The 17,893-nt window shown below is 40.0% G+C and overlaps 1 protein-coding gene across 6 annotated transcripts in view; it reads right to left on the minus strand.

Moving 5' to 3' along the window:
* The window catches only part of EPB41L2 (erythrocyte membrane protein band 4.1-like 2), a 127,062-nt gene that overhangs the window by 29,983 nt on the left and 79,186 nt on the right, over window positions 1–17,893 (minus strand). For 5 of the 6 annotated variants that reach the window (XM_015421263.1, XM_015421265.1, XM_015421260.1 and 2 more), the window contains exons 7-13: window positions 15,562–15,780; window positions 13,673–13,760; window positions 11,420–11,572; window positions 5,534–5,631; window positions 4,444–4,616; window positions 3,641–3,789; window positions 284–346 (exon numbers count right to left, since the gene is read on the minus strand). In XM_015421263.1, coding sequence (XP_015276749.1) covers window positions 284–346; window positions 3,641–3,789; window positions 4,444–4,616; window positions 5,534–5,631; window positions 11,420–11,572; window positions 13,673–13,760; window positions 15,562–15,780 — 943 coding nt within the window. The remainder of the gene's footprint in view (window positions 1–283; window positions 347–3,640; window positions 3,790–4,443; window positions 4,617–5,533; window positions 5,632–11,419; window positions 11,573–13,672; window positions 13,761–15,561; window positions 15,781–17,893) is intronic. The other variant, XM_015421264.1, reaches the window with a different exon arrangement.

Below are 17,893 nucleotides of genomic sequence, written 5' to 3' on the forward strand. Positions count from 1 at the left end.
TCTTGATAGCATATTCACAAAATCATAACAGTAAATACCCAAACTGATGGACATGGTAACACCTAAACAGGGCTATAACCCCTGCAAAATGTTCTCACAGCTGCATACTTAAAAACTATTTATTTATAGAGTGACTAAGATCTTCAACATGCATGTTCAAGATTAACATTCCCCATGCATTTCATGCACCGTGCCTAGAACAGCCTGCAAGTGAAGTGACCTCCCAATCTCATGCAGCCTGGCAGCCCATGAGACAAGAAAGTACCCCTTATATCATACAAACCTCCAACATTAAATTGCTATGTCTGATATAAATATTTTCCCCATCTACTTTCAAGGGATACATCTGTGAAATTCAGCACACACATAAAAGACAAAAAAACAAACAAAACAAAAAGACCATGATCAGCAACCAACCAAGGAGGGTTTAAAACTAATAAGTAATGCTTTCAAAATAAATAGGGCTGACCACTATGCAAGCAAGCTACAGAAGCTTCACACACTGATGATGGCAGGCAGGCAACAACCACAATGAATCGATAATATCATCAACCTTCTTCTGAATGTCTTCCTCTTCTGTCTCCATCTACGTAATGGCACCAGCCAATGGTCAGCAAGTTTTGTCAAAGATAGACATATAAGTCTCATATTATGAACAAGAGCTGTATGATAACACAGTTTCCACACGTAAGAGGCTTTTCAGCTTTAAATTCTGACTTAAGTTCATGGCAAAGTCTTTTACACCATATTGGGCTTGCCGTATGGAGAACAGTGTTACCATCCAGCATTTACAGCAACATCATTATCATCAAAAAAGTTTAATAAAATAACACTAATTTAATTGTCTTCAAAATCCAGAAATTGCTCACACTCAGATAAATTTGCTTATTCTTTAAAACTTTCTACTTTAGGCAACAGTTGAGGACGTGCTACATAAACTCAAGTTTTGCACATGTCTACATGAAAGGGGATTGACCAAATTTCCATGACCTCTTGGAAAGCTTAGAAAAAATCACAATTATCCTCATTCGCAAACAACCCCCCCCCCCAAACTCATATTCTGAACAGAGAGTAAGACTGGCATTTTGAATGGTTATGTCAATGTTATATTGTTTTTGTATTAGGACCAGATCAATAATTGAGACACAGGAATGCTATGTTAAGTACTGGGTCTAAAGAAAGGCTGATATATCTGGAAGCCCATGTTGATTACCTTCAAGAGTACAAGGAGGTACCAGTAGGCTCACAAAGAGAAATGCTGGTAAGAAACACCACCTACATGCAGAGGCTACAGCCAATAATGTGAGAGATTATTGCAGCCTTTTAACAAACTGCCACATTGCCAGCGTTTATGGTTCAGTATAGAGCTCTTTATATGGCTTCATCTGAACAATTTCCAGTGGTCCTATACAATACAGGAAACAATGGGTAGAACCCACATAGCCCCAACATTGCATTCATAGGTTCTATAATTTCTTTGAGTACAGTATCTAGTAGATATATTCTTTTCAAAAGCATGGTATTTATGCAAAAATGGGCATCAAATGCAATTTAAAAAACAGGGAATCAATGGCCTTGAGCTAGAAGTCTGCAAGACTGAATACACTTAGTACTGAAAAGCAAACTGACATGCAAATAGCATTTAGGCAACAAAATTACACACCTCCTGTTCCTCAGCTTTGTCTTTAGTTTCATTAGAGGCATTCAGTGCAGTTGACTTAGGTTCCAGGTAGCAAAGAGACAGAGCAACAGGAAGGGACAATATGAGTGAGAAAGGAATAGACTGGAAAGTAGATAGAAGCAGTAAAAAGATGACTAGATATGAAGGGATGAATGAGGGAGAAGTAATAGGAACATAATGCTGAAGACCAGGTGGGAAGAATGAGATGCAAATTTCAGGAAGGCTAGGAAAACTAATGTAACCATCCTTATCAAGCAGTGAAGGGAAATTAAAAGAAAATCCTTTGCTCAAACTAAATGGAAAGCTAGACACAGGAACTGGTTCTTTGTATCCACTGCTTTTGGGAATTCCTGTCTCTATCGCAAGAGGAAGAAGATGGCCAGTCACCAAGAGATTAATGGGTTTCAAGGTAGTATGGGCCTTTCCTTTGTTTCTGCCATAGATTAGGATTTCTTTCATGGGACTGCAGTTCATGCTGTCTGAGGGAGAATGCACAGGTCTACCAAGATAGCCATTCCTGGAAATGTCGGAAAGCATTGCCATCTCATGTATAGTGGGTAGGTTTGAAAGACAAGATGAAACAGAGTAAGTGGAAGGTGACTGTGGATGCATATATTCAGGTTGGAGGAAGAGAAAACAGTCCAACCATAGATGCAGATGAGACCATGATATGTATGTTTGTGGGCAGAAGGAATACACAAGAAAGGGAAGGGAGGAGAAACTTAGTGAGCACAGTTACTCAAAAGCAGGTATAGCATTACTATTGCGGTACGGATGCCCCAAACATTCAAAGGCCTCAAGTGTTTTCAGAATCAGCCAACATAAAATCCGAACATTTGGCAAAGTGCTCTTTAGTTTGGGAGTGTACTAGTGCAATCACAACAGAGGGAAACAGACAGACTTCAAAGCTTTTTCAGAAGGTGGGCAGGAGAGACAGTAGCACATGAGGTCAAACAATCTGGTTATAGCTTTCAAAACTTATTTCTCTCATTTCTCCTTGGGTATTAAGACCCCACCCCAACCCAAAGGCAACTATGTACAAAAATAGCAGGAAAAAAGTCAGATTCTCAGGTTAATTAGACATTTTCTAATGCTCAAATAGCAAGCAATATCAAATGGAAAAAATACGAGTGTTCAATATATAGATGACTTAATTCAGAGCAGTAGATTATTTAACAGGCTACAACTTTAATTTACTTAAACGTTATTCTTATATAACTTACTCATTGCTCAAATCAGCTTAAAATATAAACAGCTTAAAATGCTTATCAACAACTTACAAAAAAGCATATTCATTAGAAGTGATTGCATGTGCTTTATGTGACAGAATGCAAAAATAAATCCATCACTACGCTAACTGAAAACCAATGTGAATGCCTTATTCTTATGTTTAAAGTATGTGAACTCTGAAAACTAATAAACATGTCACACCTAATTTTGTGCTCCTTTGAATTATTATCCATAGTAGAATGTATTAGTAGCATAAAGCGAATAAAACATAGTAATTAATTAAGCATGGATTGCTTATTTGATCCTCTCTTTTATAAATGCAAAGGCTTTCTAAGCAAAGCTGAGTAACCAGGACAGATTACCAAGTAAACTGTCCTAGAGTAAAATCAGCAGCACGGTTCATGCACTCTCTCTTCAGCCAGTGCTCTGTTCAACCAGAGTGTTCTGATTCCACGCTAGGGAAATACATTTTCAGGTAACATGCTCTGTAGCAAAGGCACAGACCAGTGCAACATACCTCTCCCCCCAGTTTCTCTCTGTTAGTTCATTCCAAGTCCACACATAGGCAAATTACTGCATAAAGCAACCACCACAAAATATAAATTAAAGCCATAATGCAGCTTTCCTACAGTTCATGTGACACTCTAGTTTGAATAAATCTCGAATATATTTTAAAATTCTACTATTTACTACACCAAAAAAATGTACAGTTAGTGTCAACCAACATACCTTTCCATCTTCGAAATGCGGCATTTTAGCTATGCCTCCATCCTCATCTCTACCTTCTCCATCTTTTAATTTAGACTGTCCAGCAGCTTTAAAACTTCTATCAGCAGAGAAGTCCTTAAGTGGGCTCTGGTCTGTGATACCTACTGGAGCTGGGAAAAAAAAAAAAGATTTATTTTGCTATCCCTGACAAACTGCAATTTCAGGAGACAGAGGCCCAGTTCAGACATCATGTTCTGGTATTCCAAATGAAAGGTTTCCACTGTGAGGAAAAATTCAATTCTTTCCACATGTTTTTTTCCTAGGAAAAAATGCTTTAAAATGTCTATTGTTGTTCAGGAGGTAAATCTTGTAGAACTTTGGGGCAATGTATCAGCTTGGGAGCAAACTATTCTTAGGGATAATGAGTTTGTTCCTACCATTTCTTCAATCCCAGCCCCACTACATTATGTTGTTTTACTAGGAAACTTTGCTGTTAGATGCAAATGTTACCATATTTTGTAATCTGCTGGCTGACTGACTGAATCACTTCATTTTACTAGAAATCTTTGATGTTAGATTTAAACGTTATCATTCAAATGTTGTAATTTGCTTATTGATTGACTGAATAGCTCTAAGTTTACTGTATTTGTAACCTGCCTTGAGTCCCAGTAAGAAAGGAATATAAATGAAAATGAACTTATACAATTAAAATAGCCAGAACGAAGAGAGAGATGCTGCTACTCATTTAGCATTCCTACCTAACTCAAGTATTAGAAGGTTAGTATTTCAAGTAGCAAACGACAAGGAAATTGGCTTTGTCTTACCACCATCAAGACTCCTGGAGACACGTTTGCTTGAGGTGCGTTCAAAGTAAGGAGCAGGTCTGTCTATGAGGTTGCTGGCCTGGCGTGTCTGTGCCTGAGTACGTCCACTGTAGCGGAACTTTGAACCCAATGTCAGGAACTTGGCCTTCGGAGGCTGTTCTGGTGATAACAGTCTTGAAGCACAACAAGAACAAAGTCACCATATTCTATATATAAAAAGGTACCCACTATGTTAAAGTAGACAGGATGTAGAATGTTTTTAGAACCAATAAAATGGGCTACAACATAATCAGAGTATGGTATTCAAAATGCATCTGGGTACTGGTTTATTAACATTACTAGTTACAGCACAGTGCTAACTGCTGGCCTGGTCATTCATCTACACCCTTATTCTGAGCATATATTATGGCTGACACATGCTTTCTTCTGAGGGAACGCCAGGGGAAACCAATCTGTCATTGCAGGATCTGCCCTCCCCGGTACTGCTCATGAGTAAAGGAACTGACTCAGCTGGTGGAGAGGAGCTTGATGTGTGACCAGCTTCACCTGCAGAGAAATGCCCTAAATAACCCTGCAGTGAGGCTATAGCCAATGTGGAATCAATGTGTGCCTTGTGGACAGCCCCACCAGTTGCTGGACCTGCTTGAGACTGATTCGTGAAACCTTGTTACTTGACACTTGGACTGCTTTTCGACTATGCCTTTGGAACATATGCTTCAACCCTAGACTGAGACCTTAGACTTCCTTCTGACCTTGCATCGGGACCGCGTTACTGGACCCTGGATTCTAACACTAGATTGTGACCTGAGAATCCGTCCTGTGGTTTCAGTACGCAGATTTTTTTTTTTAAGGCCAAACTAGGCATTCATGGAAGACACATGAGTAGACTTTGGGGTATTTTTAAAAACATTTTAAAACAATGCAATGCACAGGAGAACACAAATCTGATCAGTGCAACAGTAGGGCTGAGAAAGTGCTTAATCTGTCTAACACAGCTCTGGCCAGAATCTTCCCCCTAAAGCTACTTGAATCCCTGCAGTGGAAAGACATGGGGAACTCATATACAGTAATTAGAAAAATAAACTTTTACCTATAAAAAGTATGGTGTTCCACACAAACCTTCCATAACCTCTTCGCAGACCGATGATTTGGCAGCTTGAACCCAATAGTACTCTCAAACTGTTCCAGCTGGAAAGATTTGATACACCAAAAGTTAACACATTTTATACAAATGCTATTGTCCTTCCAATTAAGACCTGCCTCTCAAGCCCCGTTCTCCGTGCCCCCCTGCCTTCAGAGATGACGTGGGTGGCAACCAGAGACCAGACATTTTTAGCAGTGGCACCTTGATTATGGAATGCCTTGTCATTTAGGAGCCAGGCCAAAACATTGTGGTTCACCCGCACTCTTAATTAAGTGGTTAATTTTTAAAAACACTATTTCAGTCTGGAAATTTATTTTAAGCTGTCAATGGTCTGTTTTTATTGTCTATGTTTTTATGCTGGATTACGTTTTTATGATGGGTTTTAATTAATGTCTTTTAATGTTTTGTTTTTTGTTATTTTTATATTATAAGCTGCCTCAGGCAGGTTCATGGAGAAGTGGCATAAAATTTCTAAATAAATAAAATACTAACAGTTTTAATTATCATTTATTTTGCTACAAGTCCCACAATTATGCATTTTGTCCTGTGAGAGTACAGAAGCAACCTAAAGGGTAAGGGGGCGAATCTCTTTGATGGCCACTGATGATCTCAACTGGACCTGCAGGGCTTACAGCCTTCTGATTCCTAGCACAACCAGTCAGATATACTAACATGAGTCAACAGGCTAGCCCCTCTTGCCTAAAATAACCAGGTAGGCACACAGGGACAAGCTTCGCTGATTCGCTCCTCTTGTGGTAGACTTCCAACTCCCCATTGGATCTCCCTCCCCCAGGAACTACATTTCAAGGAACTGTAACAGGAATGGAGAGGCAGGGAAGCCCCGCTTCTGTGGACAGAAATCCTTCCATCCATTGACATTTTAGGTGGCATCCAAGCCTATATATGTTTTCTTCAAAGTAAATCTGACTGAGTTCAGTGAGATTTGTTCACTAATAAAGGACTGCAGCTTAAGGCTCCTTTCAGTTTTAAACTTTTGGCAGGGTTGCTGCAAAGAAACCAAAGTTATTATTTTTGTTGGCCAGTGTCATCAATTACATGGCTCTAAAGTGAAAGCTGTTTTACTTTTTAATCCGAAGGCCTGAGCACACTATAAGAGATGCGAAAAGAGTAAGGGGCAGGGCTATAATTGCTCAGTACCTTGACAAACAGTGTCCCATAATAAAAACAAAATAAAAAGGGAGTTTTGAGTGCATTTTCAATTGTAAAAAGGGCACAGGACAGGTTCCCTGGAGCATCACGCTAATTCTGTCTATTGGCTCTGTTGCCAGTTTGGGAGAAGAATTAATGCAGAGGGTCAGCCGCTGTGGGGAGGGTCAGAAGAATGCTACAGAAGAAACACCAAAGTTGGAGTGATCAGGCTGCATACAGACATCATTGGATATTGTACAACCATTGCGCCACAGCAGCCATTCACAAGTGGATCACCTTGCCCACATGAGAAAGACAGGTTGCTTACCTGTAACTGGTGATCTTCGAGTGGTCATCAACTAAGAAGCAAACCTTGACAGACAACTGGTTCAATGAGCAAGTAGCTATAGGCTCAAAAGATTTCAACATCAGTTGCGAGAGCACTAAAGAGAGGGGCTGAAATGGGACATGGGGGATACATGTTCATCAGTCCCTTCAGAAACTGCTTAGAGAGATGATGTGAGAACACAACATGAACCTTGATAAGAGAGAGGAAGGCTGATATGGCTGCCAAATGAACCTTTATGGAGGAGTAAGCTAGCCCCTGAGATTGGTGTAGATACGGATACATGTTCATCAGTCCCTTCAGAAATGGCTTAGAGAGATGATGTGAGAACACAGCATGATCCTTGATATGAGAGAGGAAGGCAGATATGGCTTCCAAATGAACCTTTATGGAGGAGTATGTTAGCCCCTGAGATTGGTGTACAGATACTAGTTTGGTTTAATAGTTAAGTGCACAGACTCTAATCTGGGAGAACCAGGTTTGATTCCCCACTTCTCCACATGCAGCTGCTGGTGTGACCTTGGGTCAGTCACAGTTCTGTCAGAGCTGTTCTCTCAAGGACAGTTCTCTCAGAGCTCTCTCAGCTCCACCTACCTGACAGGGTGTATGTTGTGGGGAGGAGAAGGGAAAGGAGTTTGTAAGCTGCTCTGAGACTCCAAGTGAAGGGTGGGGTATAAATCCAATCTCTTCTTCTTCTTTTATAGAATTTTAGATAGTGGGCATAATATGAGAGAGTGACCTTCTGAACAGGTCCATGTTTCAAAGTGCTTCCATTTGCTTTCATAAGACCATCTAGTAGACACTTTACAGGAATTAAGCAGAACCTCTTGCATATGCAAGGGATGGGTCAATTGCTCATCAGTTTCCACACTGTGAGGCAGAGGTGAGGGATATTGTGGTGAAGTAACTACCTGATCTTCAGCAGAACAGGAGGTGTACATAGAGTCCTCTGGACCTTTTGAGGAGAGGGGCAAACCACACCTGTTGAAGCCAAAAGGGCACTATGAGAATGGCCTCTGAGTCGTCCCCTAGCAGCTTTGCCACCACCCTCGTCAAGAGGGAGAAAGGGGGAAACAAGTAGAAAAGGGTGACCTTCCAGATAAACTGGAAGATGTCCAAGGCGTCCCCCATGGACAGTGGGTCACTGCTGACCATGGAACAGAAACACTGGGTCTTGGTATTGTGATGAGTGGCAGAGAGATCCACTGTAGGATAACCCCAAAGGTCAAAAATGGGCCAAATGTATTGTTCTGTGAGTGCCCATCCGTGATGGGATGTATGAACCCCGCTGAGAGTATCAGCCAGTGAACTGTGTTCTCCCACAATATGGATGGCACAGAAGTGGATGCTTTGATTCATGGCCCAATGTCACATCTTCGAAGTTTCTGAACTGAGCGATCTGGAGCCAGTGCTTTCCTGTCTGTTCATATAGAACATAGCAAAAAAATTTGCTTGTTTGAATGAGAACTGACTTCCCTTAGACCATATCTGAGAATGAGTTAAGAGTATATCTTATGGCCTACAGTTCAAGAACATTTATGTGCAACTTTCTCTCCTGGGAAAGCCACTTCCCTTGTACATGAAGGTCCCCACAATGCTTCCAATGCATGTGAAGATGCATCAGTGGTTATGACCACCTCATGTTGTCTAATACCAAAGGGGAAACCTGAAAATAGGTTTTCATCCTGTGACCACCAGGACAGTGCTTTGACAACGCATCTGGGTATAGAAAACAGGTGATGGAGGGAATGCACTTCTGGTTTAAACTTAAAAACAAACCAGAGCTGTAACCTAGCCACTGGTAGGACAGCAGCAGTTGCTGCCATCAGTCCCAGTAACTTCTGAATCACTAGTGCACTTTGGAATCAGCCTTTATCACCACACTGCTGTCAGCTGGAAGGTAACCCTTAGCGGATAAGGAGTGTAGGGATGCTCTGATGAACTGGATGCTTTGGGAAGGCTCAAACTTAGACGTATTCCAATTTACATTTTCTGACAGCAAGGGTGATGTTGTCAGTTAAAAATTCATTCGAATCAGCTACAAACAGCCAATCATCCAAGAAGGAAAAAATGGTACATCACTGTAGGCAAAAGAAAACCACAATAGGAAACGTGTACTTTGTTGGATTTGAAATGGAGATACTTCCTGTACTCCTCATGGATTGCAACATGAAAGCACGTCTTGGAGATCAATAACTGCAACCCAAACATTATACTTTAATAACGAGTAGAGACTGCAGGGTAACCATGTTATACTTATTCAACCTTCTAAGATCTAGAATAGGATGGGAACCACCATTCTTCTTGTCAATAAGAAAAGACTTAGAATAGAACCCAAGTGATCCATCTGAGTTGGTCTTGGATCTGAAGCTGTCATAATATCCAATCGAAGATCCACCTCCGACATGGAACAGATAGGTGAGGCTGAATGTATTGAAGGAGTCCTCAGTGGAACGTAAGGGGGAGCCTCAGATCCCTGGAAGTTGACTTGGGGGCCGATGGGGGCGAATCACAGATTTGGTTTTCTCTCTGTGTTTGGATTTAGAATGCCTCTTCTTCGTCTGTGGTTCTGATGTACTCCTTGAAATCGATGCAATTGGGGATGAAGACTGGCACAGAGCTGGTTCTGAATGGGTGACTGATGGAACTGACAGACCTGGAGCTACTGAGGAAGATCCCTGAGATTTTAAGGTAGATGGCTGGGCAGGTTCAGGAGGCTTATCAGATGAGGACAATGCTTTTTCCCACAGGACAGCCCTTAAACGGAAAGCCCTCTGGGCTTTAGGGGTGAATTGTTGGCACACCTGGCAGTTTCCCACATTGTGCTCTTCACCGAGACACAAAAGACACAGACCATGTTTGTCAGAATAAGGCATTTTAGTACTGCATCTGGTACATTTTTAAAACAGGGCTTTCTGAGCCATTCTGCCCTGAGGGAGGGGAGGAATCTTTGGAGAAAGCAAGGCAGTGTGCTGAGGCAGCCCTTTGGCCCTGAACAATCCGCATGAGGCAAAGGAGTGTGCAGCTTCCCCTTTGCTCAGTTCAGCTGTTATTTTCTTCTTACCTGAAACTCCAGTAAACTAATACCTTTCTTCTGTAGGGAATCAGCACCAGAACAAAAGAAGCTTTTTCAGACCTGGAGAGCTGAAAAGAAGAACCTTCTCCAACGACAGCGAAAAAAGGAACTAGGGAGGAAGCGCTCCCTCCCATCGACCATATGACCGTTTCAGTGGGAAGGACAGCTCACAATGGCTTGTGGGGGAGGGGCACCCTCTAGATAACTTTTTTAGATTTGAAATTAATCTCTCCATGGCAGGCCCTCCCCAATGGGGGACTGCACAGACGACTGAAGTTGAACAGATGCTCTAATACTGACCTTCACATAATACAAGATGTCCTATTAGACATCTTTAACATGGTACTATTTAAATTTCTATCCTCCCTATATTTCGGAAGATCATGGGAATGGATAAATTTAAGACTAATCAGTTAGTATGGCTGCAATTTCCTCTGAAGTCTGGTTGAGATGTTATGGCAACCACCGCTGCTATGTGAATGAGCACTGAAAGAACTTCAGACATGCTTCTGTAATCACTGCTCTATTCTCTCCAAGAGAAATAGTTACTGCCAGGTTTTTCCACCACATCTGAACTCAGAAACTATGGTTTGCGCTTGCCCTGTAAACTACAGTTCCAAAATAAAAACAAGCCACCATTTCTTAACTTGGAAATTAAAAAATTAATTTATGACACATATAAAGGAAAAGGCAATTATGGGAACACAGCTGAAAATCCTTCAAACTCCTTGACAGCCATTAAATCTTAACTAAGCTAATATCCACATATTTTGAGTGGAGTTTAAATATAATATTTGCTTGCCTTTTCATTTCATTCCAGCATTTTCTTTTAAAATCTGAAGCAGTGTGAGAGCAAAGTGTTTTTCATTTTCAGAAACTGAAATTTGCAGCATAGAAAAAAAAACTATTACGTAACTTTGATTTGAGGCAAGTTACCAAACATTATCTTAAGCTGTCCTGAGTGTTAAAAAAAACCTAGACCTTCCCAGCAGTAACTGTGACTCCAGTCACATAAACCAGAAGCTACAGATCAGCTGTTTTAAGAACAGGGCTTTCTATGACTTTACATAGCAAGTATGCAAGCCAATGCTGCTTATTTTGTCTATTTACCATGTGTGGTACACTGCTGGTAAACTGAAAACTTAACAATTTAAACCACTTGAGTTGAGGTAGTATGTGCAAACAAACCCACCAGCAATTGGAAGATGGCCATATTTTCATATAACTCCTAAGCTGTGAGTTCAGGCAGCCAAATGCTTACCTCAGTCGGCCTAACTTTAATATAGAAATTGCTGCGCTTATAAGAGATCTTCAAAATTTTGGGCCAGGCAAAACGGTTTATTCGAAGTCTGTCCTTGTAAATAAGCAGCCCATTGGCACACACGCCAAGCATGATGTCCACACCTTCAGAATCCTATAATGAAATTGTAAGAGTAGTTTGTCCCAGAAGTTCAGAAACATTTTATTCTTATTAATTTAAAATATTTATATGCTCACCTTCCCACTCAGGGAAAATTAGCAGAGCAACAAAATAAAAGGGAGTGCTTCAAGAGTAGAAGCAGAAATACCAACCAAGAGGATACTGAAATAACAAACGTATGAAATGGAACCACAAATTAAATTTAGTCCATGCAAGGTGATGATAAATTTTGAAATTACCAAGAGGTTAAACAAGGTTTTATGATACACTCAATAAAAAATTACAGACAAAAGAATGATCAAATATGCTGAAGTGTGTGCTTATCAAGGATGAGAGTGAGAGATTTAATGGAAAAGGGAGAGTAAAGCTGCCAACTGGAACTAGTAGAAAAAGCAGCAGACATATTGTCAGGAGAAGAATGCACAGTATTAAATTCATAAGAGACAAAAAACCTATAAGAAGCAAGGAGAAGAATATAAATGGAAAACATGGATAGTTGGTTTTGAGAAACACTGAATCACTAAAAAAAAAAGCAACCACAATAATCTTTTAAAGAGGTGACATGGAGAGAAAACAGACTGAAAACTAGAAAGAGCAGTGACAGAAAAACCCAACAAAGAGACAATTTTGTGATCAATGGTGATTAACTGTGGGAACAGAAGCAGTGTTCCCTCTAAGCTGAGTTAGTGTGAGCTAGCTCACACTAACTCAGCTTAGAGGGAACATTGAACAGAAGAGAAATATTCAGACTTAGCACATTATGGGAAAGCCATGTTAGAGAACGTTTACATCTAAACAGGAATAAAGATCAGGTTTGAAGATTAAAAAAAAAGTCTGAGCAAGGACAAAATGCAGGAAAAAATTAGAAAGGAAAGTGAGAAAGAAAATGGTATGACAATTTGTTAGAAACAGAGGGACACTACCACTTGATTGGATCCTAATGCCAGCAGACACAAAGATCTTTGCTGTTTTTTCCTACCTTCACCAGTCTTCTCCTATCCCTGCAAAGTAAGCTTTTGCGGTCATGGAAACCATGTGGATCAATAGCCACATGGAATTGAAGGGCTGCAGTGGGAAGGGGAAAGGGGGCAAAACTACCCTCTCCTCCCTCTTCAATCACCATATCTCTGGCTGTTAATCTGTATAGTTCCTACAACCCTGGGAACTTACTTTCTGGGTGCTAACAGGGATGGCAAGAGTGGGCAGGAACACAATAAATATCCATATTTCTTCTGTAGGCAGTCATTAGGATCTAACCAAAGGTTATTCATTTGTTTTCATCACAAGGTTATATTAACAAAAGGAAGATGTTCAGTAAACGGGCCTTGATTATTCATGATTATATTTACACGCATACCGTGACTAGTGCAATATTAGACTCTCTATAAATAATAGCATCAACCTGTTCCTCTTTATGAATTACATCTACTATAAAGAAAAGTGGTTGACATCAACTTGACTGACAACACTAGCACAGGCACTGCATCTAACTGCTACCAGTTCCCTAGAATTTCATTTTGACCTGATTAAAGACAACTGTTCAGTTAAATTCAGTTGGGTAGCTGTGTTGGTCTGAAGCAGGAGAACAAAGTTTGAGTCCAGGGGCACCTTTAAGACCAACAAAGTTTTATTCTGGGTATAAACTTTCATTTATCTGAAGCTTTCATGGTATCTGAAGAAGTGTGCATCCACACTACTGAGAATAAAACTTTGTTGGTCCTAAAGGTGCCTCTGAACTCAAACTCTGTTCAGTTAAATGGCTTAGACAGTTACAGATAATATGTGAGTGTAATGCAAGCCCATAAAGAATTTATGCAACATATTAATATACATTCATATATCTCACATCTTTCCTAGAATCCCAATATTTCTATGGAATGCACTAGCTGAAAAGCATTAAAAACACAAGTTTTGAAGAGTTTATTTGCTATATGAGATCACTGGAGCAGCTTCAAGTGCCGTACATACTTGTGCCACTTTTCCAACCCATTCGTGGTTTCTTTGTCTCATAAACATTATCCTAAGAATAGTACAAGAGGAATTTTGGAGTACTTGTGCCTAGCGTATATCTTTTATAGACGCAAAGGCCAATACCTTGGCATGATGTAAATCCACTCCATACATAGAAAGCCTTTTCGCATTTTCTAAGAATTGGGAATCTGCCTGCGCTGGTGTCAAACCTCTGCAAGTATTGAAAGAAGAAATAAGTCAAAAGGGAAAATCAGTATCTATACCATCATAAGAAATTGCCTAGCTGAATCAAAGCAGGAAATCAGGTATCTCTGAAAGGTACAGCAGTAATGGCCAAGTGTCTATTACTTCATTGTCCAATCATGACTAAGAGCTACTAATCCTGTGGGAAAGCTCTTGACTGGCTGAATTTATGCTTAGAAATAGATTTGCAGGATATAGTTAGATACAAATCTTAATATTACTCCAACACAGCCATAAGCATTTAGTAACAAAAATAGAAACAGATCAAAGATCCAAGTCCTTTACATCTGACAGATCTGTACAGTAAGGCAAATAAATGTCTGGGACTAGACTGGAACCAGAGAAAATAATTACCCATTCTTCCAATACAAAGCTGCTTAAATGTTCAGATCTGCACTGTAGACCTTGCTGTGTATGTTGCCATTTCTGAATGTCAGGTGGGTGCCATAAGAAAAAGGGCCTTTCTCATGGTCACACCTCGCTTGGAGAGAGCTAGCTGCTTTAGTGTTGCCTTGATATCTCATAAGACTTGTGCTGTGAGGTGATAATTATTAATTTAATATATGTTTTTATTATAATTAGAGTCATATCCCAAAATATGCAGGTACAGAAATATTTTAAGAAAAAAAGTAACAGAACAAGAAACTCGAAAGCTCCAGTATTACTTCATGTGGTTGGGCAAACATTCAGACAGATGACAACCATCTAGTTTTATGGAAATCCTCACCTAGTATCTGTCCTCTCAATTCCAGAGAATATATAGTAGGCATTACCATAGTATGTTCTCTGACATAATGCTTTGCTAGAAATTGCCTTATTCAACTTATCCAAAAAGCTCTTGATGTGAAAACATGAGTAAGATGCACATCTTGTTATAGAACAAAAGGGCCAACTTACAGATGAAAACTTAGACAGCAGTAAGATTCAGGTGGGTAGCCGTGTTGGTCTGAAGCAGCAGAACAAAGTTTGAGTCCAGTGACACCTTTAAGACCAACAAAGTTTTATTCAAAGTATAAGCTTTCCTGTGCAAGCACACTTCGTCAGACAGATTCAGTTTCATTGTGTCTGAGGAAGTGTGCTTGCACACGAAAGCTTATAGTTTGAATAAAACTTTGTTGGTCTTAAAGGTGCCACTGGACTCAAACTTTGTTAGACAGCAGTAAGTCTGCGATACATACATAAAGCTTACACACCAAATTTCAGTAAACTCAAAACTCTGCCCTTGTAAAAAGTTTCTGATTTTGACAAGAATGTACTGGTCAATAATGTTTTATCACAGTGTATAAAAACCCACTGGCTGGTACCTCCAATTTAAAGTAAAATAAAAAAACACCCCAAGAAGATGCCTTACAGTGCACTCCTAAGCAGAGTTACAGCCCATTGACTTCAATGGACTTAAGGAGAGCTAAACTCCACTTAGAACTGCACTGACAGATGCTTTGCAACCAGTTACAAAAGTTCATCTTGACAGCAAATAATCACTTGCTTGTCATGTATGTTTAAGTTCTATTTAAACCTCTTCCTCCAGAGTGTTTATTGCTATTTTTATGGGCTAAAGAAATGGACCCACCTTTGGCTGACTTTTAAAATAAAGGTCTATGGAGTCTTTAACAAAGAACAAACTTTTTCAGCTACAGCTTTCCCAAGGTTTTTTTTAAAAATCAAGGGTGTAAAAAAATAAAAAGGCATTCTAGCTCTTCATACCCACTGTCCACTACTAGATGCTGCTAACAATGGGAACATAACTCAGACCTCAAGAAGTGACATACCTGTGTGATTTGTGCAACTCTATTACTTTCTCCTCCATCTCTTTTGTCTGGTTGGGTGCAAACTGGAATTCCCCAATGTAATCACTATTGTGCTCCTCTGTATCATAGTCACCTAGTTCAGCTTGCAGAGTATATGAACCAAGGAGAGCATGAGTCACAAAAGAACATGGTAGACGGCCAGAAGTAATATCCTGACGAAGCTGTAAGCACAAAAAGTACCTAAAAGAAAAAGGGGGATTTATGAAACATACTGTGTTTTTGACACGTCAGGAAAGCCAAATTTTTAATAGATTACTGAAGGCATGTTTTTTAAAAAGTAAAAATATCTTGGAACAGGAACAAATAATGCAACCTATTCCCGGATTAAATGTTAATATACATTTTATGAAGTATTCTAGCACTAACATGGTTACTTCCAGGACAAAAGTAAAAAGGCACATGGATATAAGTTATTTTCATATTCTGTATTACTTTACATAATATTCAAAACTCGGGATATAGTAAGCTAAGTTTAAATTGTTTTAAAGTATGGCTTTCAGCCATTTGGAAATAGAACTTTCATATTTTGAGAGGCTGATTAAATAAATAATAAACTTGTGAAATAGTAAAATAGAACAGGTTATTTATTTAGAAAATTTGTATGTCACCTCTCCAGATGTACTACAAGTGATTCACAACAACAAAACCAAACACAACAAAATAATTCCGTAAAACAAAATAAAACCACTCAACAGAACAGCCAGCAGTAGAATAAAGAAAAACAGATCAACAAAGCATACAAGCCAATTAAAGGGACAAGGCATAAAACAAATACAGCAGTCTAAAATGATATTCATAGAATACGCCCCAGGTGAAGAGTAGACCATAAAGTACCTGAAACAACCTCCATAAGAACGTAAGAGCAGCCCTGCTGGATCAGACTAGTGGTCCATCTAGTCCAGCATCCTGCCTCAACCAGTTCCTCAGGAGGACCAACAACAGAGGCTGAGGCGTTCCCTGATGATGCCTCCTAGCTCTTGGATTCAGAGGCTGACTCCCTCTGAACGTGAAGTTTCCCCTCAGTCACCATGGCTAGTAGCCACTGATAAACCTATCCTTTATGAAACTATCTAATCCCCTTTTAAGGTTGTCTATATTTGTGGCCATCACTACATCCTCTGGCAGTGAATACCACATTTTAATCACTCTCTGTGTAAAGTAGTATTTCATTTTGTCTGTCCTGAATCTACTGCCTATCAGTTTCTTTGGATGGCAGAGGGGGGAAAAGTTCTGTTTGTCAACTCTCTCCACCCCATGCATAATTTTATAAACCTCTATCATGTCCCACCTTAGTCATCTCTTTTCTAAACTAAAAAGTCTGAGCCTTTCCTCATAGGGAAGGTGCTCCAACCTCCTAATCATCTTGGTTGCCATCCTCTGTACTTTTTCCAGCTCTGTGATGTCCTGTTTGAGATACGGTGACCAGAACGGTACGCAGTATTCCAAGTGAGGCCACAGAGGCATTATAATATTGACCATTTTATTCTCAGTCCTTTTCCTAATTCTTCACTGCTGCAGTACACTGGGTTGACACCATCATTGAGCTATTTCATATGACCCCAAGATCTTTTCCCCTCTCAGTCTCAGCAAGCTCAGACCACATCAGCCTATACTTGAAGTTGGGCCTTTTTGTCTCAGTATGCATCACATTACAGTTAACAGCAGGGAATTTCATTTGCTACATTTGTGGAGATCCTCCTGGAGCTCTTCACAGTCATCCTTAGTTTTCACCATGCTGAATAATTTTGTGTCATCTGCAAACCTGGCCACTTCATTATTCACCCCTAGTTTCAGATCATTTACGAACAAATTAAGCAGTACTGGCCCCAATACCAATTCTTGTGGGACCCCACTATTTACTTTTCATTAGCTAAAAGCCTGGGTAAAGAGAGATGTTTTTGTCTGGTACTTAAAAGAAAGTAGGTGCAAGGTACCCTGTTCCCAGTACTTTATGGCTTGGAAATAGATGTACAGCTGGTATGGAATCAAAACTATACCCTCTGTCTTGCATTTGGCAATGTTCTTTCAAAATAAACAAGTTGCTTACCTGTAACCAGGGCTTTTTTTGTAGAAAAAGCCCAGCAGGAACTCATTAGCATAATTGGCCACACCCAACAGCAGAAATTTATTATCTTATTAGGCCACACCCCTGACAGCACAGGTCATTAGCATATGAGGTCACACCCCTGTGTTACCAGAAGTGTGCTCATCCAGCCACACCCACCTTTTGCTTCTTATTCTGTTTACCTTGTTTGTTGTCAAAACCCAGGCCTTTTTTTGTAGCAGGAACTCC

Source organism: Gekko japonicus, unplaced genomic scaffold, assembly GCF_001447785.1.
Source record: "Gekko japonicus isolate JY-2015 unplaced genomic scaffold, Gekko_japonicus_V1.1 scaffold407, whole genome shotgun sequence".
Taxonomy (NCBI): domain Eukaryota; kingdom Metazoa; phylum Chordata; class Lepidosauria; order Squamata; family Gekkonidae; genus Gekko; species Gekko japonicus.